The 23938-nt window shown below is 46.4% G+C and overlaps 1 protein-coding gene across 30 annotated transcripts in view; it reads right to left on the reverse strand.

Moving 5' to 3' along the window:
- Positions 1 to 23938, reverse strand: part of ERI3 (ERI1 exoribonuclease family member 3) — a 118794-nt gene that overhangs the window by 37335 nt on the left and 57521 nt on the right. For all 30 annotated transcript variants that reach the window (XR_013999445.1, XR_013999446.1, XM_081145912.1 and 27 more), the window contains one exon: positions 18182 to 18254. Coding sequence is in view for 28 of the 30 variants with exons in the window: in XM_081145912.1 (XP_081002038.1) it covers positions 18182 to 18254 (73 nt within the window). In the remaining 2 variants the exon portion in view is untranslated. The remainder of the gene's footprint in view (positions 1 to 18181; positions 18255 to 23938) is intronic.

Here is a 23938-nt window from a genome sequence, read left to right on the forward strand (position 1 = left end):
CACTCCAGCTGGTCCAATCCAAGGCCTGTAGTCCCCAGCAACCCAGGTAGATGGTGAAAGTAGGTACCCTTCAGGCTTGCTAAAAGAGAGGTAGGCCATTCCTCTAAACTAAAATGAAGTGTGACAGAGAAAATAAACCCCACTGGCTCCAGCCTTAGTCCTAGCACAACTATCTGTGACACTTATCATTCTCTCTGCCCAGATGCTTGCCCACACTTGTCTTCATAGCACACTACCCATCCTCCTCACAGACTCAGTTCAAGGGGCTCTCCTTCTGGATGCCCATCTGAGCTCTTCCAGGATAATTCAGGCATTTCCTCTTCTGGGTTCTGAAAGGCAACACCATTTATATTACCCTGTGTGACTGTCTCTCACTCCACTGGAAGTCTGTCTTCTGAGTTCTCTATTCCCAAGTCCAAGCTGCCCATAGCACTTCCATTCTTTCTTGACTTTGCCAAAACTAGCCCTAGCAGAAGACTAAGCCAAACATGGCTCAGTCCTCCCCCTGGACTGCAAAGTGTTCCTAGACAGCTGGCAAGCCTAGCTCAGAGGCAGAGGCAGAAGCACTCCACATTGGTCCTATGCAACCAATCCCTTCACAATCCATCAGAGTGGGTGAGGGGAAAGGGGGGCTGCAGCAGCCCCCCACCTACTACTCTATCCCCCAACATACCCTCTGAGGGGAGTGGAGGGGAGGGTGTGATGGCGCATGTGCAGAAGGAAGGCCTGCCTTGCCCAACCCAGTCTAGTAGGAGCTTCCCAAGAATGTCAAGGTTTCTCTGAGGACAGAGTCTGGTAATGGGTAGAAAAGACATGGAGTAGACCCTCAGGAGAAAGCTGGTGGCCCAGTGGTCTATTTAGCGGCAGGTCCCATCTAGGGAATATCTTGCAGGCACTTGCCAGATTTTTTCCTCCAAAAAACCTTCCTCTACTCCCTGCCACAAAACACAGTCCTCTTTTTGGATCAAAATGGCTGCTGCCTACTCCCACTATTCACTCCTGGGGATTCCATCACTTCTAGCCCCAACTCTCAGGTTAGCCTAGTTACATCTCTACTTGGGGAAATAACTCAAAAGCTCAGAGAAAAGGAGCCTTCATAGGGCCAAGCAAAAGAGCAAAGTGGGTAGAAGGTAGTCCTTGGGATCATATCCCTTTCACAAAAGATCCAGAAATTCCATTAACCTTCCCTTAGCCCCACATCAGAAGGACTCTTCACACTTTCACTTGCTCCAGCAGGACTCAAAGATCAGACACCTTGCAAATAGGGAGGATGGAAGAAAGACAGTGAGATGTTTGTTCATGGGTCCAAGTGGCCCAAGGAGGTGGGAGGCTGAAGAGGGAAGGCAAGGAGAGATGATGACACAGCCTCAGTGAAGGAGAACAGTCTTCCCTATTTTCTCTATTTTACAGCCAACCTAACCTTCTGGTGCCTGGCCTCTAGGGCAGGCTAGGTCTAGCTGGCCACACAGGCCCATATGCCTCTGAGTCCAACTAAGGGGACTCTCCTAAGTCCTAAAAGGAGAACATTCCCAGGCTCTGAGAGGAGAGGTCATGGCAGCGCTCTATTTTCTGCCTCTATTGCCAGTCCTAACGTAATACACATATCAGTGCCTCCTCCCAAGGTGAGCCTCTACCATGTCATCCAACTCTGAGGGATGAACCCCAACCCCTCAGGGGGCTTGGCCCCCTTAGTTGAGCAAGACAACATACACTCCAGTAAGGGAGCTGTCTGGGGATCAGATAGGAGGAAATCAGCCAGACACAACAGGGTTTTTGGCAGATCAAGAAGCCAGACCTGAGTGATGCTTCCCCCCCTAACCAGACTTTGAAAGCTCACTTCCTGAGTATCTGGTTCTGGAGCCCACTCCTCAAGGCAGCCAGTGGCATAGAACAGGGAAGAAGTTGGGTCCTAATGTGTAAAAGCTCCAGCAAAGCAAAATCATTTACTCTTCGGTGCAACTGCTCAGCAGAGCTAATAAATCTTGCATGAGCAGGGCCAATTCTAATTTCCTAATATGAAAAGGCATTTGGATTGAGAGAGAGAGGGGGAGATAAAAGTGATTGAATCTCCAATAGTCCAGGTTACTGACAAGAAACATCCTGCTCAGCCCTAAGAGAAGGATGGCAGCGCCCACCCGCCCACACACACCCATCCGTTCTACCCCCCTCTTGGCGCGATACATCTCAGTCTTTTCTATTGACAGGACGCGGCTTTAAACACAGTTACACAAGTTATCATTTCTGCCTTCTGATCAATCTGAATTTTCAGGACAATTACCCTCTTAATCAATGATTGCTATCAGCAGCCCTGCGCCTGGACGGATTTCTCAGCAAGGTAATCATGCCGCCAGGCTGGACGGCGCGTGCATAGGCAATGAAGCTCTGGGTGGGGTCTCCTCCCTCCCCAGTCCCCCATATCCCAGAGCTACTGCCAGTATCGAGGACAAGGACGACAAAGTGTGAAGGCCACTTCAAGGAGTGATGGGAGTAGAAGGGAGGGGAGGGGGCCCAGCCACCCAATCAGCCTTCCAGACCACCTGATTATGGAACAAACCTATTAAAACCCTAGATTTACTGCCCACCACCCTGATACATCTCCACATGTCCTCCTGCCAACATTCCTATCTCCTAATTAGCCTAATAAAGCCCAATTCCAATTATGGGCTCAAACTATTAGGGTGAGTAAGTACAAAGAAAAGAGAAATATTAGTTTTACTAATCTCTCAGAGCCATTGGTTCTAGAAATTCCTTTACTTCTACAGACCTGGTTCATATAGGCTACTGAATGGAATAGCAGGGGTAGCATATTCTCCTCCCCCAGATGCCCAGGAATTTGGAGCTGTCACAAAGCCAGCCTGTAAAAGTCCAACACTCCCTTCCCTCCAGGTTCTCCCACAGGCTTAGCCTTCCTTGTATAAAATAATCCAGGCCCTTCAGAAGAGGGAAGAAGAGAGAAAGGTAGAATCAATCTCTGCCTCAGTGTTGAGTTGGACGCTGTATCTGTCATCATGGAGGAAACTCAGGAAAATTTCCAAGATGAGCTATTGCTGGGCACGGACTTACACAGAGAGGTCAACAATGGAATGAAAAGGGTGTGGTCTGGGATACTAATGAATGAACTTATGCTTAAACATGGGTGGTGGAGATGTGTATGCAGTTATACCAAGGGCAGAGTGAGTAATGGGATTAAAACAGGTCCCCATAATTTGCTATTATATCCCAAAGGGTAAAAAGAATTAGAAAGCATGCATGTATTCATTCACTGACATTTACTGAGTGCTAACCATGGTCTAAGTGGTGGGAATGCAGCAGTGAACAATAAAGAAGTGACCCCTACCCTGGCTGGTGTGGCTCAACTAGTTGGAGCACCGTCCCATACACACCAAAAGGTGGCAGGTTCGATTCCCAGTCAGGGGCACATATTCAGGTTGCAGGTTCGATTCCTGGATGGAGTGTGTGTGGGAGGCAACCAATTTATGTTTCTCTCTCACACCAATGTTTCTCTACCTTCTTCTCTCTAAAAAAAATACATAAATAAAAAGAAAACACTGTTCAATTATAATACATTAAAAAAAAAAAGTGACCCCCTAGTCTCAGGGTCAGGAGCTCACACTCTACTCGGAAAGAGAGACAAGTGTAAAAAAGAAAAAGAAAAAGGAAAAAACCCAGTAAAGTGAACTTGTGCATGTAAGGTCATAGCAGCATTTGTCATAAGAGCCAAAAAGTGAAAGCAATCCAAATGTCCACCAATTGATGAGTGGATAAATAAAATGTGGTATATCCATACAATGGAATATTATTCAGCAATAAAAATAAAGTACTGATCCATGGTACAGCATGGATGAATCTCAAAAATTATGCTAGGTAAAAGAAACTAGTTACAAAAGGCCACATATAAGAAATTCCCGGAACTGCAAGAATAGGCAAATTTATAGAGGCAGAAATTAGGTTAGTGGTTGCTCAGGGCTAGGGTATTTGGGGGAAATAGAAACTGACTGCTAATGGAGTTTCTTTCAGGGGGATCAAAAATTTTGTAAACTTAGATGGTGGTGATGGTTGTACAACCCTGTGAATATACTAAGAAATACTGAATTGTAAACTTTAAAGAGGTAAATTGTGTGGTATGTGAATTATATCTCAATAAAACTTTTTAAGTACACTACAACAGAAGAAGTGCCTATAGCTGGCTCACCAACAGTGAACAAAGCCAGGGAAAACTCTAGCACAGTGTTTAGACACTCAGTATAGGTGTCTGAAGAGGGAGGAAGTTCCCAATGAGAAACTGGAATTCTTCACAGGGGACATAAAGGAGTTAGGTCTTGAAGGATAAGCAGGAATTCAGTAGGCAGGAATGCAGCAAAGGGCATTTGTTACAGGCAAATGGGACAGATGTGAATAAGGCCTGAAGTGGAACATATAGGCTATCTTGGTATAACTGGAAAGGTACTTGGGGGGGGCTCAAAGGATAGGGTAGAGAGCTTATACTAATCATTCAGCAGACATTAAGATTTTTCAAGTAGGGAAGTCAGATGGTCAGTACAGGATGGTGGCATGGGTTGGATGGTTGCATGGAAACAGCTTGTCATAGTTGAAAGGGCATGGTTTTTGGAGTTAAGATATCCAGGGTTTAAATCTTTTAATCCTTCTCCCGATAAACTGGAATGACCAGTGAAGGCTGGAATTTTGTCTGTTTTGTTCACTGTTTTACCTCCAGTGCTTGGCAGAGTGCCTGACCCAGTAGGTGTTCAATAGCCATTTACCGCATGAGAATGAATGACTGTTGAATTTAGTCCCATTTGACAAACATTTATTCAACACCTACTGTGAAACTGAACTCTGGTTACATAGTGTGAGCTCTTCAAGGGTAGGACCCCTGTGTGATCTCTGTCTCAGTGTCATACACAGATTCTGTTTGGCACAGGGCAGGTGTTCAAATCATATTAATTCCCTTCCCTCTCCTGGCCTAGGAGGTTTCCTTAAGACCCAGTGAATTCTTAAATAGGCTGGGCCTGAACACATCACTGTGGCTGGCAAGAAAAGGGTAACTGAAGCTGTAGGGGTAGGAAGGCTCAGAAGCAGGAAGTGGTGCCCACAGTATTTGTCCCAAAGCAAGCCATGGAGCTCTAGGAGGCCAGCGGGCCATCTGAGTCCTCAAAGAGAGTAAAGAACTGAGTGGCAATAATAGACCATTCCCACAGATCATTCTCAGAACCCTCTGCAGACTGCCCTGAACCCAAGGCAGCAGGCCTATGTGTAGGGTGGAGGCTAGCATGGGTAGAGTGGAAATAGGACTTGCAGCTGGATGAGGAGGGTAAGGTCTGGGCCTTATTTCCTGAGCACTGTCCAGATCCTGGAGATCCACCATTTCCGCTTCTCCCCTCAGTTCAGGAGAGCTCTTCAGCTCATGGCTGACCACAGTATAAAGGGGGCTTCTTCAATTCCTGTAGGGCCTCCCCTCCCCTCCCTTTTCTTCCTGCAGAGCTTCCCTCGAGCCATAAAAATAAAATAAAACACAAACACCCACAGTCCAGGAGGAGGGCGTCAGACAGATAATGGGCATTTTATATCTTTTTATGACACTCCCCATAGGCAGCTCAGCAATCACAGCGCAATAAAGGCAGGCATGCAGCTTGCATAGTTAAACAACTGCCGGGTAATTAGGCACAGCAAACACACCACTGGGGAGGCCTCATGGCTGTCCTGGGATCTGCCTACAGCCTTTACTCCTGCTTGCAGCCAAGTAGGTGCCAAGCCCAGGCCTAGCACCATAAAACCTGGTTGTGGTGCTGAGGTCAGACCACCGGCTACCGCCATATGCACACTTGGGCTCATGCCTGTGCACACTCACAAGCACACCTGCTCACACCCACACACAAGTATACTTCCTCAGCAGCTAGCCTGGACCTCATCTCCCCAGGAGGGCCTCTCTTCTTTTCTAAATAAGGCAGTCTATGGTCTCTCAAGGGCACTGCCTTAAGGCCCTTGACAAAGTGACATGAGCTTATCAAGTTGCACAAGCAGGGGACACATGAGCACACGGGCATGCTTACATAGACTCTGTCTCTTGTAAATTCCAACTCAGTACGGAGCTGAATTTGAAATAAATTATTTTTTTAAAATACACTTTACCCACACCATACACATATTCCTATCACTGTACTTACTACTACCTCTACTGTGCTTTCCCCCTCATCTGCCTTCACCCACCCATCTTCCATGCTAGAACAGGACCTCTGTAAGGGTGGAAAATAGACCTGATTCACTGGAGTCTAAATTCTCTAACACATAGGCTTCAGTGAGTGACTAGTGGCTGCATGTTAATTTAGATGTCCTGGCCCCGGCATAACACAGGTCACTTGCTACCTGAGGATTAGGTCCAGGCTAATCTAAGCCCAAACAGCAGAGAGAAGTCCTCACCAGCACTGAAGGAACTGCATTACGAGTCCACACAATGCCCATTCCTTCTCTAGTGACCCAGCTAGTCAAAATGGAAATTTCAGGGAATGGATGGCTAATTAATGGCACAGAATAGGCAAAGCCCGGCTATAATCCCACTTGCAGACTGAGACAGACAAAGGTCCCATCTTTAGGAACCACTTAGATAAGCCCTGAAGAGTCAGCCAGGGAAAATGAAGGCACCCAACTCTAAATCACTCTTCCCCCAAGATAGCTGATAACAGATCAGCTGAGCTCACAGACAGAAACTGCGATGAGCTGGTAGTCCCATATGAATGTGAATACATGTCTAGCTACCTTTCCTGGCCTACCTTGCCATCACTCTGCATCTGCCAAGACAATCAACACAGAGAATCAAAGGCCAGAGGAAGGGCCTGGGCTGCAGCCTGCATTAAGAAATAGGGAAACAACAAGCTTCTCCTCACTCCATATTCTCACAATGCCCTGCCTTCCCTGGACCCTCAACTTTTCCCAGTGGAATAGCATAGTAGTTCCAAGGCTAAAGATCAAAGTAGGTCAGGGTAAAAGAGGGAAATCTCTTACCTTCCTTGTGTCTGTTTCATTTTTTTGCTAGTAGCAAAAAGAGAAAACCTAGCCCAGCTGGCATGGCTCAGCGGTTGAGCATCAACCTATGATCCAGGAGATCAAGGTTCGATTCCTGGTCAGGGCACACGCTCAGGCTTGCGGGCTCAATCCCCAGCAGGGGGCGTGCAGGAGGCAGCCAATCAATGGCTCTCTCTCATCATTGATGTTTCTATCTCTCTCTCCCTCCCCCTTTCTCTCTCTGAAATAAAAATATATATATTAAAAAAAAAAACAACACTTAAGGTACCATGAATGATCTAAGAACAGCAAAGCTAGAAGAGTTTACTTCATCCAGCTCCCTTATTTGTTAGATGAGGAAATGGAGGCCTCAGAAGGGGCAAGAGACCCAACACGAGAGCCCATTTCTTGATCTAGCTTCAAGTGCAGTCCAGGGTTCTTTCTATTGCACCACATTGTCTTCTGGAGACAAGGGCCTCATCTGCCCACTTACAGGTGCCTGAGTTAAACCACAGATCCCATACCTACATCCTCACCCATATTCCCACATATGGGCATGTGCATACACCTAAATATACACAAACATCCCCACATGGAGTGATATACTTCTTTAAACATGTATAGACATGCACGTACACAGGGGCATATCCTCTTACACACAAAGACAGATCCCCATACAACAGGCGTCACTCCCAAGAGACCAAGGAGGCCAATGCCTATCCCTCCCTAATCACTGACTTTCACTGATAAGGCTAGTAATAGCTGGTATATGTTTGCCCAGGCCTCCAGCTTAAACCAGGCCAGACAAGAGGAACTACCTTCAGGGGGTATCTGCAATGGAACAAGTGACAAGAAGAAAGCCATGGAAAGACAGAAACTGGATCTACATCCTGGTCATGTGGCTCTGGGCAAGCATCTTAATCTCTCCAAGTCTCTATTTCAGCACCCATAAAATAGGGACAACAGCCCCTTCCTTGCTGAGTAGCTGAGGATTAAGTGCAATAATGTGTGTAAAGCACCTAGCACAGAGGCTGGCACTAACTGGGGCTCAGTACGTTGGTGCTCTATTATTAATACCCATAGACCTGGTCAAACCTGCCTTTCTAGAGTGGTCTATGGGGCAATGTGGGAGATGAGAGGCAGGGCTGTGCCTCCTGCCTTCAAGGAAGTCTCCTTTCCCTTTCTCTCCTTTTATGCAACTCCTCTCAGTTTCCATGGTCCAGAGTAGCAGCAACAACAAAAAGAACAAAAAGAAAAAAACAAAAAAACCTGGGAGAAGATTTTTAAGGGTTCCTTTAGTTTTCTCAGACTTAATACTGAGCACTGATGAGTCCACTTCTCCCCTGCTGCCTCACCCCTCTCCCAAAGTGCCCTCAGCTCTTCCACAGCACCTACACCTCTACTAGCCTCCTGAGGTCCCCTCTGCTTGCCTATCTCTATGGATTCAGAGAAGAAGCAGATCTAGTCCCTTTCCTTGAATGGCTCGTGGTCCTGCACAGGGACAGATCAGGCCACACACAATAACCAGGAGGCATAGACCCTGGGCTACTGTAGGCCCTAGCACCTGGATGAGGTTTAGAGTATGGGCTCTATGGGCAGGATGCCTAGGTTTAAGTCTAGGCCTTAAACACACTGAGGAGAGCTCCCCTCTCTCCCCTGCTCCAGAGTGAGCTCAAAATTCACTTCCTCAAGGACACAAGAGAAAGACAGACGAGGCTCATAGTGGAACCAGGACAAAGAGGTTGCATCACTTGACAGGGTACAGACTCTGAGCAGCAGCCAGTAACAGGCAGGCAGACCATGAGGCGGGCCTTGCTGTTAAGACCTGACACTGAGGGCACTGCAAGCAACTCCAGGGTAGAGGTCGATTTATAGCAGCTGCAGGGAACCTCACATAGGTAGAAAGAATCCCAGCTGCCTTGAGCTGATTCCCTCCCCTGCTCCTTCCCCCTTGTGACCACACTTACATGGGATGCAGAGCAAAGCAGGCCAGCTCAGCTCCCTGGCTGACGCTGTGCCAGGCTGCCCACCCACACACCAAGCCAGCACTTGGAGAGCTTACAAACATTACCTAATTGATTCCTCACACTGTAATTTGGCACATTTTGCCATAAGAATACTGAGGTCTTTTGGTGTAGCAGTCTTAGACTGCCCAGTCAATACTGCTATAAGGGATGGAGGTCTCTTTCCCTCCCTGCTTTCCTGGGTCCACTGACTCTCCCCTCACATGGACATGAACATGGCAGTTTTCTGGAGCTACTGCCTCATTCTTAGAAAGCAGTTTAGGCTGCCTCTACTCTAGACATTGGGCAGTGGTTCCTTACTGTGCTTGCTTGCTCTGCTTTTCCTCTGGTAATGGGCATACACATAGCTGGCCCACATAAGTAGCCTAAAAAACCTGAAAACTACTGTTTGTAGCTCCCCAATCCAGCAAGTTGTCTAACCCCTCGAGGCCTTTGTCCACTGCTCTCCCTGCCTGAAATGCCCTTTCCACCCTGTCTCCTGAAAACTTAATCTCAAGGCTCCACTCAAGTGTTTCCTTAATGAAAACTTTGTTGACTTTCTCTCCTACATGCCAGGTGAAAATGACTCCTCCTCCTTTGCACTGGAGGCAACAGAGCAAATAAATTCAGAACATAGTCTCTGCAGTCTACTGCCTAGGTGCACGTGCCTACTCCACCACTCATTGTCGAACCTTGTGAAAGGCATCTAATGTTTTGTACCTCAGTTTTCTCATCTGTTAGATGGCTAATAATTGTACTTAAACAGTTGTTTGAGGATTAAGCTAATTTATATAAAGCATTTAGAGCAATACCTGTTTATTATTATTATCTCTACTTTACAAATGAGGTAACCAAGGTTCTGAGAAGGAAAGTAAGTTGCCCAAGGTCATAACACAGGCAGGTGACAGAGCCAGCAACTGTTAGAAGGTGAATGTGACTGTATGCCATTGGACTGACGACATGCTGATGGCAGCTGGAATCAAGGACAATGAGATGATCAACTCTGTTCCTCAGAGTGAGCTGAGGATCAGTTAGTCTAAGGTTGGGATTAGGCTCCTCCTTCCTGGTGCTCCTTTCGATTCCGCCGGGTAGCCTCTTTTTCTAGCTCCTGCCCACAAAGGCTTGTATGGCTACCTTGAGCTTCTGTCTCCTTCACCCCTGTAGCCTAGATGAGATGACTAGGGGTGAAGAAGACAGTGTGAGGAACAAGGGAGGAACAGAAGAATAGTGTTACCATTTCAAGCCCAGGACAACACTAGGAGTGGATATTGTTTTTCCTGTTTTACAGAGGAAAAGACTGAGGTTGAAAGAAGTGAAGTAACTTTTCTAAAACCCCATAGCTAGTAAGTCCAGAGTTAAGGTTCTAAATCAAGTCTACTGGACACCAGAGACTAAGTTCTGTGTGTGAGATATTAGTCATCTTTTATAGGTTCAGAGGGGTTAGGGAACTTGCTCCTGATCACACAGCTAGTTGGCAGTGATATTAGAAGTTTGAGCCAGGCTCGTCAGGCTCCAAAAGCTCTTTCTCTTGTACCAGTGCTTTCCAGCCTATGAGCCACATCCCCAGGGGCCAGTGTACACACCAAGTACCACCAAAAGACTAAGTGAAGGGTAAATCTCACATGTAGCCTTTATGTGAAATAACTGTCCAAAGGTCATTAGTAGCAACAGGAGGCACAATCCCTTCCAGGATTTGAGTCCCATGAATGTTAAGAACCAATGCAGTCTCCAGCAAAGAGGACTCAAGTCCTGAGCTATGGAACGAAGGAGTCAGGGAAGTGAGTTTCTGTATTTCCTATCCTGGCTTCCAACTCCATGCCTGTTCACCTGCCTAAGATACATGGTCTGGGGAAAAGAACACACTTACCTGGGTTCAAATCCGAGCTTTACCTCTTCCTGGCTATGTGACCTTAGGCGAGTTACTTAACTTCTCTATATCTATTTGTCTGAGAAATCTAGCAGGGGAATAAGCATCTGGACTCTGGAGCTTACAGTCAAGCCCCATACTCAGTATGGTCCAACTAATACATGTTGATCCCTAGTGTGTGTCAGGCCCAGTGCTGAGCACTGGAAATACAGAGATGGATGGTATGTAGACCTCAAGTGGCTCAGTCTTATAGAAAACATAAACATGTAAGCAGATAATCACAAGACCATGTGAGACACTTATTACAAAGTCCTGAAGTCATACAACGGAGGCGATTAACTATCTACCAGAGGTGAGAGAACATCAGTGAAGGCTTCACAGAAGAGAGTTTTGAAGGATGAACAGGACTTTTTCTAACACACTAAAAGAAGAAAGGCAATGTAAGCAAAGGGAACAGAATAACCAAAGGGAAGTGAAACAATTACATATACTTGAAGAGCAGCAAAAACTTTTATATGGCTGGAATGTGAGAGGCACAGGAGATAAGATAGGGATGCTACAAAGAGCTAGCTCATCCAGGGCCTTGGGTATCTTGCTCAAGAGAAACGATGGGCCACAGCCTTCTATACCTATTCTCTTGGCTCTAGTGTTCTTCCTGTCAAAAAAAGCACACTGCAATCGCACCCTTTCCCAGGCCTTTGATTTAAGAGTTCCTCTCCTGGCCCTGACAGTAAGGCATTTCTGTCCCACAGATTATAACTCACTCTGGGCTATTATTCAGCTCCCCAGCCCTGGCCCTGCTGCAGTTAGTCCAAACATAATATCCTTCATGCATATATTATCTGTCTCCCTATTATCTGGAATCATTTCGGAATTAAATTTCAGTCCTGCAATATTGGCTTCAGGAGCGGCGCGCTTTATGGGCTAGTCAAAGGTTAGAATACCAATCAAAATAACAGTGCCGATGCAGCGAGACATTTTAATATTCCAAAACCCGGTAATTGTAAAAGGACATAATATTTTTTCCCTGATTACCCCAAAGGCAACACATGTTAACAAGGCAAGGGAAGGAGTGAAAGAAATTTCAGAGTTCAGACAGCTGTAAGACATATTTAAAAGAAAAGCCCAGGCAGGGCACTCCACCATGGGGGCAGGAAGATGAGAAGAAAGGAGACATTTTCTCTAGCTGCAACTGCCCCTGACTCCAAATACAGCACTGTTCCCTCTGCTACCTCTGGACTACATCCCAAGAGCTCATCCCCAAGGGCAGATGTTGCAGAGGGTGGGATAAAAAGAGAAAGAGCTCAGGATGTGGAGTTTTGAGGCCTGGGTTCTAGTTTCAGCTCTACAATTCAGTAGCCTCCAGCCCCCCTCCCAGGGCTTCAGCATCAAATCCAGCAGCAAGTTCGAGGCTGCATTCCCATTTGCCCTCTCTGTCACGTGCCTGTGCTCCCACCTCTCCCTCATTTATACCTGGTGCCTGTGTCTTGTCCTCTGTGCACATATTTCTTCCCAAAGACAGCTAGAGGCCCTTATCTTCCCGGCTTCAGAACTGGCTCCCACCAGGAGAGCAGCCTATAATTGCCTACTGCCCCACAGACAACGCTCTGTACTTCAGATGATGCCAAAGACCTGGACCATAGCCCGTCTGGTTCCTACCACTGAGTGGTCCTCTCCCCTCCAAAATATAACAAAACAAACACCTTGAAGGGCCCCTGGATCTTCATGCCTCTCTTGGTTTTCATTTTTGTTTCATTCTTGTTTTTTCCAAATTAGCTTCTGAATAGCCCCAATTGAGAGGCTCTGCAGCCAGCACCATGCAGCCACAGTGCTATAAAGAGTCCCAGCCTCTGTCAGGCTACCTACCACCCATGCAGCTTTATCCCCACAACACCAAAAAGTGAACTGACAAACAGAATTTCAGATCCTTCCACTTCTGATGGCTTCCCAGCTAGCTTAGCTCACTCACTGGAGCCTCCAATCTGCATCATCCCGACCTGCTGACCTGCCTATGGCCCCCAGCAAAGAACTTCATTAAGGCCGAGAATTTATTCCTCCATAAGCCCTTAATTTATTACTGTGCTGATTGGGACTCTGAATGCTCCAAGGTCAGGAAAAGTCATACTCAATTGTAGATACCAACCCTCCCTTCACCGGTTTCTCCTGCTGTCCATTCCCAGGGGAGGGGGAGGCAGAAATACTTCTTGGAGGGGCCCAAGAAGGTCTCTTCCTCCTTACTCTGTCACAGCTGGTTTCAGCCTCACCCCCTTCAGAGCACCCAGAAATTGCAGGAGGGTGTATAGCACAGATGGCAGAAGAAAAGTGGAGCAACAACTGTCACACCCTGCTACAAATGGGTCTGTTAAATTCTAGGTGACTCCCATTCCTACAGCTTCTGAGCATGACTGGCTGAGCTCCACCTGCCAAGACTGAGACAGAATCCTAAGGCTGCATGCCCGCTTTTCCAGAAGCCTAGCTAAACAGGTCCAGGCATCAGAGAGAATTCAAGACCTTTTGTGAGTGTATGTGCACAAACCTGCATCTGCATGGCTTAGTCTGAATGGACATGAATTGTGTACATATATGTGCAGGCATGCATTTGTACACATATTTATACCTATGTGTCCAAGCATATGCAGTGAGTATATATATTATGTGTACATGTATATATCCTTCCTTAGGAAGGATAGTATTCACGTCCTTATAGAGGCCTCATCTGACCTATTCATTTCTTGACCTCTTATTTACAATGTTCTCCTCCACCCAACCTTAGCTACCCACTCCCATGGGCATACCTTGGAACTTGCCAACACCTATAACTGCCTCATCTCTGAAATCACTAATCCAGACATTCTACTGTCTAACCATAATCTATTATCCTTCCATCTGGCATGCTCAATTACACCCCATATAACTGCTCCTCATCTTACTAGGACCTATCTACTTTTTCCATCAGGCTTCTTGCTGTCCTCTCTTCCCTCAATATCCAGCTTAGATCCCATAGTCCATCTTGGTAACCACTGTCTTGACAATATCTTCAACTCCTTTGTTCCTTTCATCACACTTCATGGGAAAATCCCCACCCAGGATGAATCCAAATGTCTGTCTTCCGCATGCCCACAGCCAGGCAGCTGAGCTCTGCTAAATAAAAGTCATGCAATTGAACAGAGTAGTTCCACTATAAATTAATGTCATCAGCCTCAACTGAACCCTCAGCACTGCCTAAAATCCTACTATACTTCTCAAGTCATCTCACACGTCTATTTACTAAAACTACAGCAATCCCTTTCCACTTCCTGCAAACCTTCCCATCTCTCCCTATTAGTTACCAGCAAATAACTAATCATCTACTTCACAGAGAGAAAAAAAGCCATCATATAGGAACTACTTCAACTTGCCATCATCAAACTCACAAACCTACCTGCATCTATGCACACCCATCTTCTTCTTCCTCTTGAGGAGAGCCAATTTCAAGAACCTGGGCTTTCCATCCCACCTCCTTTCACCTTCTCAGAGACCTCTCTCACTCCTATATTTTCAACCTTTCCTTCTCTAATAGTGCCTACAAACAAGCACACATGTCTTCCATCTTAAACCACAAAATCTGCCTCAACCCACTTGTCCCACCACAGCTCTTGCCCTTTCTCCTTTGAAGCCTCTCCCTATGTTTAGTACCCTTCAATAGCTTCCCCTTACCCTAAAGACAAAGATCAAAGCCTAAAGTGTGGACTACAAGTTCCCACTTCCCCCTCCAGTTTCATCTCATGCCACTCTCCTCTCTTTCCCACATCCACTATGCTTCAGGCAGTCATTCATTCATTCAACAGATAATGATTAATGATGGGGACAGAACAGTGAACTAAAGAAACAAAAATTCTCTGCTCTCATGGAACTTACATTCTAATTCCAGGAAGCTGCCAGGCTTCTCCTCACCTCAGGGCCTTGTCATATACTTAGCCAATTCCTGCTCATCCTTCAGATCTCAGCTTAGCCACCCTTCCTCAGGGGACCATTCTCTGACCCCATAGGTCAGGTCCCCTTATGAAACAATCCCATGACTCTGAACTTTTTAGTTTTGCAACACAATTAATACTCATCTTTTCTGTTTTATATTCCAGGGCCTAGTGCAGTACCTGAAACACAGGAGGCACTCAAGAATATCTGTTTATTGATGAAGATGTGTATGTTTATTTATATGCATGTGTATTTATACTCTAGGAATATGATTGTATAAACACATTTATGTCTATTTGCATATATTCTGCAGGTGACTATGTGAATATATGTGTATGTATGTATGGGTACCCATAAACACTTTTGGGTATGCCCACTTGCATGTATGCATTCACATGACTATACATGTGCATATCTGTGTGTGTGTGTATTCTTCCGGCTCTTCAGTGGCAACTTTGATCTGGAGGGAGCTGAGAGCAGGGCCCCAAGTCCTCTCTAAGCTGACAGTTCAATAAGAGTATAAGATCATTCAATGACACTCCAAATGTCGGCAAACATTGGCTTACTCTACTCTGTTACAGGAGAAGTAGGTGGAGGCGGGAGATGTGGAAACCTGGTCATTGAAAAGCTGCTCTTCCCTGATGCAACCCACACTGTTTCTGGACAGGAGAGGGCAGGTGAAAGAAAACATTTAGCCTCTTCTCAGATTAGAGGCCTTAGGAAATTGGGATGGTGAATTCAGCCTCAGTCGCTTACTTACTAGGCAGGTCTAGGTGGCCAAGCAGGCCAGAACTCTCCCCATTTTTTTTTTTAATGGGGCAAAGTTCTGTAGGGGAATTGAGGAGGAGAGGAGAAGGAAAGGAAGGAGGGACAAAATAAGATCAAGGACAGGAGAGGACCCTGTAGATAGCCAGAGTGTGGGTCATATATAAAGAAAGAAGGCATGGAGTAAGTAAGACTTTTGCATAATACTCCCACAACCTTGGCAATGACCTTTCTGGCTTTGCTTTTATTGTTACTCTTTTTAAGGGAGCAGGTATCTTTGTGCAGCCTGCACTAAGTCATATGGTATAAAGGTCAGAAAGATCACCATGCCCCCTCCAAGGCCCTGCAGCCTTCCTAACTTGAATGGCTGCTGGCAAGGACTGAACCGAAGTCTGGAATTAAGACATCTCTCCTGCTGGGTCTTCAAACAAAGCTGCAACATAATGTGGCTGGAGGGCAGAAAAGAAGGGGTTAGATCTCTTGCTTTTCCTAGACCTGCTAAGTTTACCTCACAAGGCCAACTGGGAATAGAGTCCTCAGTTTCCCCTTGTGCCCATTTCCCCTCTATGGCTCAGCACAGTCTGGTAGAGAGCTAACCTGAACAGGCTCAGGACAGCCCACCTCCACCTCCAGCAGCACCAAGGTAGCCTTGAGTGGCAATGTTACCACAGGGGTCAACTGCTTTCCTGCCTTTCCGCCAAGGAACCTAGAGGCAGGGAGCTATCCAAATGCCAAAAGTCTAGTGAACTTCACAGAGCAATTGTTTATGGTCAGCGCCTGCCTCGCCTGGCTGGGCCTTCACACTGCATCTGCTGAGGCCAGCAAGCAGCCTCAGATGTACTCTGACAGCTGGCATGCTGTCTTCCAGCAGTGCAGGTCTAACCACGCCTGCACATGCAACCCTATCAAATCCTGCGTGAGAAGGCCTCTATGGAACCAGTTCTCAATGACCAGTCAGCCAGCCAGCAATCATTCACAGAACACATACTCTGTACCTAGCCCCAATCTGGCCACTGGGGCTAGGTACCAGTGAGGAACCAGATTCAGTCTCTGTGCTCCAGATAGACATGTCTACAAGGAAACACACACAGACTTTGTTTCAACACTCTAAGATCCAAAGTGTCAAGGAGCCTCAAGGCAAGAGACTGATTGCTAAGCTTCTGAGCAGAGGTGATACCTGAGCTGAATCTTTAAGAGGAAATATGCCGATGACTGGAAATATGATGACTGGGGGGTACTTCAGAGAAGTAAGGTCGCAGGCCAAGGGCCCAAGGTAGCACAGAGCCTGGCTTCCTCAGCCAGATGGCAGGTAGTAAGTAGCTACTGTTTAGGTGCATGGGGGATAGGCAGAGAGGTGGGCAGGGGTCAAAGTACAAAGAAGCCAGAGTGCAGAGGACCTGCATACCGTGGGAAAGCAAAGGAGTTCACAACCGTTGCCATGAAGAACGAACGGCTGCCCTGAGACCTACAGAACAAAGTCCAAGGTCATTCTCTCCCACTGTTCCTTCCCATGCTCGCTTAGCTCCAGACCCACACATACCAAAAGCACACTGCTCCCCTTGCCTAGAAAGCCTCTCTTCCTCAGATCCATATCTCACCTTCCTTGAAATGCCCAGTTCAAGACTGAAATCATTACAATCCCAGCCTGACCCTCCAATAACCTTTCTTCTCTGAGCCCCCTGGGAGCCACTACTCTGATCCCTGGTGTGGTCTCCCTTCTCCGAGCTTCCTGGGAGTGACTACTGACTGGTGGCATGGGGTTCCTGAGGATGCCCCAGGGCTGTTGCTCTTACATTACAAGGATTTATGGGGATGAGCCTCCCTAGTGGACTGGGCCTCCTGGAACAAGGATCCTACTAGAGCAGGGATCTGGGGAGTCTATTCCTACACCTCCTTTCTTCTGCTTACTTAAGAAGTACAGCATATGCTAGGAAAGGGCAGTTTTCTGAGTGATTCATTCTCTGCCAGGGCCCACTTTCCTAGCTACATGGGGTCCCTCCCAGCCCACAGCCTCAGCCCACTCCCCAGGTGCTTGGTGCTCGAAGGGAATTGGGCTGCAGTTTCTGTGGCCCTTCTCATATGAGCAAGGCTCTGCTGTGGCTAGGCAGGACCAAAGCCAGCGTGAACCAACTCTACCTCCCAACCAGAGGAAGATACCAGGGCTAGTCAGCAGGGTCAGAAGCTACACTCATGATCGCATCAAAGGAAGAGACATTCCCAAAGACTCAGTTACCACCACATCTCTCCTAGAGGTAATACAGTTCAGCCCACAGATTCAGCTCTGAGCAAGAACCTGGAAAATCCCCTTAAATGGAATTTCTCTGCATATTAGGTGATACCAAATAGGGAAGTGTCATACTCCACTCAGCAGCCTGGTCCTTCCAGCAGCTCCCCACTCCCAGAAATAACCATAACCTTACAGTGCGCATTAGCTAGGGAAGAGGAAAGAGGGATGTTGAGAAAAGAAGAACAGAAAGAAAAGGAGAGATAACAACAACAAAAAGAACAGAAATGAGAAAAGAAACCAAGGGAGGGGAGATCTGAGGCACAGGAAAACCAGACAAAGCACACAAGTGGGGCTCAGATACAGTACCTTTTTCAGATTAATCCACTGCTTGAAGTAATCTGCCACTGGCAAGCCCAAGTACTGGCACTGGCCGGGGAGCCTACAAGAAACGGAACAGAAAAGTTGGGGACACCCACGTCACAGGTATGGAGTCTTAAGCTACAAAATCCAACATATAGCCTATAGACAAGACAAATAGACCTCATTAGTCATGGGTCCCACCCCACCCAAGAAAGGCACCCCATCTCCAGCACCCTGGACACTAGACTCCAGATCCAGCCCTCAGATCCAAATGTGAAAACCTGAAGACTGTTCAAAATAATAGCAGCTACTATTTTCTGATGGCCTATACTATGCTAAGTACCTTACTAAAATTTTCACATTATTCTTCAGAATGGTGCTCTGAGGTAGGTAGTGTGGACTACATTTTACAGATGAGAAAATGAGATTCAGAGGGGTTACCTAAGATTCCAGAGCTAAAAGAAATAACAGTGCCAAGAACTGAACCCAGGTCTGTCTCATTCCAAAGCCTATGTTCTCTCCAGTGCATACTAGCTTCTTGTTGTTTTGTTACAACAGAGAGGCAGAGATATAACCCATGAGGAGAGAGAGAAAGAGCACATGATTTAGAGATAGCTGGGCAGCGACTTCATTCACATTTAAGTCTCTAGCAATATGCTTTCTACAGATAGAGACCACGTGGACGGATGAGAAGAGGTCAAAATTTAAGCCAAGAGTCTGTTCTTGTTTTTTCTTTAAATTCAAATTTATAAACTGTCTACCCTTTGAGCTAATGATGCCATTTTACCCACATAAATCCATTCACCCAAACATTTGCTGATGTTTACTAAAAGTCAGGCACTTGGGACTCAAACAGTAAGGCTTAACTAGTGCTCATACGGGGCTCACAGTTTGTTCAGTGGGATGGACAATAAAAGAAGTAGACAACCCAGCCTTAAGTTGGAGCACTGGGGTACATGGAAGGATGGAGGAAGACATTAGAAATATCAGCTGGGGAAGATCATAAGAGTTTTCTTGCTAAGAGAAGAGCTTAGCCTCAGGCAATAGAGAGCCTTTGAAGAGTTGCGGTTTATACTGACCGAGGCAACAAAAACAATACACTAAAAAAAGCCAGGAGAATAGACAATAGTCCAGATATTGGAGATGTAAAAGAGGACTGAAGGGGATGTGGGGCCCAGTGAGAGAAAGCAGTAGAACCCAACTCAAAGGAGGTTTGTGCCTTGGCTAGCTTCTTGCTACTCACTGAGAGATATAAAGGAGACAGGGCGGAGAGAGCAATATTTGATACCCAGAGCAGACCAACATTTAGTCAATTTTATTATTGTTTTTAAATTCTCTATATACACTGTATCCTTTTTCTGCCCAAACCAGGGTGGACTGCTCCCACTGCCTCACCCCTAGTACGCCACTGGAAGGAGGCACAAGTTTGGGAATGTAGTGTTAGGTAGGTGGCTGGCACATAGTAAGCACTCAGTATCTGTTGAGTGTGAGGTGCCTATGAGACATTCGGCAGTGGGATGCTATCTAAGTGGCAGCTGGATATCCAGTTTTCAAGAGAGGTCTGGACTGGACATACAAAATGCTGAATCATTAATGTAATTTAAGTAAAATTAAAGCCATGAGAATAGGTTAAGATCACCTGGGCCCGGCAGGGCGTGGCTCAGTGGTTGAGCGTCGACCTAGGATCCAGGCGATCGGGGTTCGATTTCTGCTCAGGGCACATGCCCGGGTTGCGGGCTTGATCCTCAGTTGGGGATGTGCAGGAGGCAGCCGATCAATGACTCTCTCATCATTGATGTTTCTATCTCTCTCTCCCTCTCCTTTCCTCTCTCTGAAATCAATAAAAGATATATTTTTAAAAAAAAAGAAAAAAAAAAGATCACCTGGGAAGAATATGGCATGAGAGGAACAGAGGGCCCATATCTCGTAAATTTTACTGAGCTAAAATGGAACCCGGCCACCCCTACCAGACCATTATCACACACAAGAAACTCACTGCTTCAGCTCTAATTTGGGACTCCTTCAATTCTTAGACCATCCTTCCTTAATACAAAACTAAAATCTGTCTCCTTGTAACTTCCACCTTGAGGAATGTCTTTAGAAACTACAGAGAATGAGACATCCATCTCTTCCTTGCAGAACCTTCCCAAGAGCTGAGAGCCCAGGAAGCTTAAGCTTCCCCCAGAGTTCCCTTCTCCAGGTCACACACCCTGTGCTCCTTCAAGAATTCCACAGGAGTCTGTGGAGTGGCCCATTCTCTGTCTCTCTGCTTCACTAATAGACTCACTTTTACTTTAAACTAAAAAAAATAATAATAATAATAATAATTCCACAGGAGATAATGTATCATGAGTCAGGACTCACCCAACCCACCCCCATTCCTATTTTAGCTATCCAAAATCACACATGGTCTTTTTTTTTTTTTTTTAATTATTATTATTTATTTATTTACTTTTAATATATCTTTATTGATTTCAGAGAGAGGAATTGAGAGGAAGAGAGAGAGAAATAGAAACATCAATGATGAGAGAGTCATTGATCGGCTGCAGCCCGCAACCCGGGCATGTGCCCTGACCAGGAATCGAACCGCGATCTCCTGGATCCTAGGTCAACGCTCAACCGCTGAGCCATGCCCAGCTGGCCACACATGGTCTTTTTAAAAACTATATGTTTTTATTGATTTTAGAAAGAGAGGAAGAGAGAAGGAGAGAGAGAAACATCAATCGGCTGACTCCTGCACAACTCCCCACAAGGGATTGAACCCGTAATGGGGGCATGTGCCCTGATTGGGAATCAAACCAGCGACCGCTTGGCACATGGGATGATGCTCAACCAACTGAGTCACGCTAGCCAGGGCCACACATGCTCTTTTGACCCCATTTTACATCACCTGTGGTCAACCTAAACTACAGTGAAAGGAAGCTTCCCCTTTCTGGGTTCCTATACAGGGTGGGGCAAAATCAGGTTTACAGTTATTCATATGGAAAATAATACAATAATTAATAAATAATAATACAAGAATAAACTCTGTGTTTTGTGTACTCACAACTGTAAACCTACTCTTGCTACACCCTGTATATAACTGATTTTTGAGCTAAAAATGCAGATCATTAGTGTCAAATGCCATCAAGTGGTCAAGCAAGATGAGAGCTGAGAAAAACCCAAGAATTTGGTGTCAGTGGGCTGGTGGGAGCAGAAGGTAGCCTACAACATGTTTAAGAGGGAGTAAGAGATAAAACAGTGAAGACTACAAGTACAAACTCCTCTTTTAGGAAGCTTGGCAATGAGAATACAGTTGAGATGACTGATTCCACCCCAGAAAGTTTCAGGGCAGCTCAGTCTTCCCTCCATTCCTTTTCAGTTATCTGACAGACACCAATAGGAAGTTGATCCCCATGTGTCAACCAGTACAGTAAGGATTTACTTTTCTAAGTCCTGAGATAGCTTACCTGAAGGGAAGGTTCTTCTCAAGCATCCAGGTGGCAGAGTGACATTAACCACAACCAGTCAATTTCCTGGAAGGGAAATTCTGCTGAGGTCAAGACGTTGAATGGGTATCTAGGCAGGATGTGTCATGTGGGAACCAAGGACGAAGAATACAAGAAAACCAGGGAAGGTTTTGAAGGACGAAAGGTAGCCTGGGAGCTAGAATGTGATTGCCTAAGAAGCAGAACTGCAATGTTTGGATTATTTTATTTTCTTCAATTTCTTTTTCATGTTCCTAATCCTTATTATTTGTGAAAATGTTTGCTGAGCTCAGCTACTTTTGAAAAATCACATTAAGGACTGTGAGTGAAGGGGGCTACTGGAAGCAGCAGAGTCTACAAAGGAACAGTCAGGGGGACTAGCCAGCAAAAGGCAGAGGTCCTAGGCACCGATCATATTCTCCGTTAGCCAAGCCCAGCACCCTGATTCTCTTAGTTGACACAGGCTGGGAATGTTATAGGCTGTGGCTAGCCTTGGGGGAGGGAGAGAGAGCCTCTTTAGCAAGATTTCAAAAGTAGACATCAGGTATAGACATTCCTACTCAGGTAGTAAGGGTCTAGCTCAGTAGAATCCTGCCTGCTCCTGTTGGAAGCTGAATTATACCAGAGGGGCCACACTGAGGACAGATGAGGCAGACAGATTGTTAGGTAGCACACTTAGCCGCAAGTATGGCTCAGCAGCAATCCTGACTGCTGTCTGTATCCCATAACTGACTGAGGCAGAGGAGAAGGGGACTATCATTCTCACTCAGGGCTCCAGTCACCTGCAGGTACACATGCAGTTTGCACTCACAAACATTCCGGTTGTTGAGTCCTCTAGCCTGCAGCTGGTCCTAGCCCTATGACTTCAAGACACAAGTACAGATGTAGCAGGGCCCAGGCCCATCTACACAAAGGACAGAGCCAAATGCTGCAACTTGAACTGTCAGGTGCCTCATGGGAAGACAGCTACACATTTCTGTGACAGAACCCTATCCCAGCTTAGAGAGCACCAAGAGTAACTTGTGAAGAAGGTGAGTTTGAGTGGTCATTCCTTACATAGAAGATGAAACTGAGACCCAGAGAAGAAAAAGGACTTGCTTGAACATAAAACAAGCCAAGGGCAGAAGTAGAAACGGAATCTAAGTCTTCTGACTGCACAAGGAATCAGTTATGTAGATGCACTCAGAGCTCTTCACAGTCCCTAAGAAGGCAAGGTCTAGGAGGGCCTTAGAAAAGTAGGTAGCATGGTGATCATGGCTCATGGTCACACCTGGGTCCAAGGTTCAAAGAATCCTATAGCTAGGGTCAGTGGGTACAAGTGGGTACATGGTTCCCACCAGTTTGGAAAGGAAGAGGGTAGAAGTTCCCTTGGCACAAAGGGTCTGAGTGCTGTGAGTTCCTACCAGATACTGATCCCAAGAAAAGAGCCACTGGCAGTGGGCCCTGGACTAGCCTACGGGCATGAACATGCAGGCAGGTTTATGGTGCCCAGGTCTCCATGCAGCTGGAATCATGGGCACAAAGCTCCTCAACTGCCCAAACATCATCTGGCCATACTTATTACTGCTGCCCAATGAAATTTTATGCACCGAGTCCACAGGTGTGATTTCCCCTTCTTTATGAGGGTCGGAATGACATCACTGATGGCCAATAGAAAAGAGCCAATTATGTCCAGGCCATAAAAAGGAATGGGATTTTTTCAACCAAATCAAAACTTCCTTCAGTTTCATGAATGCAAGGGGCTCCCTTTAAGGAAGGGCCCCCCAGTCCTGCCTGTGGACTCTAAGCTGAGGAATATGATTGCTTTCCAAATACTGTGGGGTTTAGGGCCAGACCTCCCCGCCTTTGGCATTTAACACGTAGCCCTGCTCTTATCACACTGGACCCCTAGAGTCATCAAAACAGAACATCAAACCCTACTCTCAGACACCTGACTGGCTCCTTGCTACTGCATCTGGGGGAGGTTGGAGAAGATAGGATATGCCTCACGTTTCCTTATTATCCTTTTAAGTAACAAAAAAAGCAGAGAGCCCTCCCTGCTCAGAAAAGAGAGAACAGTATGGAAGGAACAGGGTTGTGAGAAACAGCCCCTCAACAAGTATACAGCACAAAGCAATAGGAGCCCAGCCTTCCCCACCCACCCCTCATCCAGCTCCACCACCTGCAGCCCAGCACTCGGGCTTGGTCCAGACAGCCCTGATGGCAAACAGGTGTGAGGAGCTGGGTGCAAGCCAAGGCAGGGGACTAGCTCATTAAGGGAACGCCACCCGCGCTAATGGGTATGGGCAGGATGAAG

The sequence above is a fragment of the Miniopterus schreibersii genome, assembly GCF_964146895.1.
Source record: "Miniopterus schreibersii genome assembly, chromosome: 8".
Classification (NCBI taxonomy): domain Eukaryota; kingdom Metazoa; phylum Chordata; class Mammalia; order Chiroptera; family Miniopteridae; genus Miniopterus; species Miniopterus schreibersii.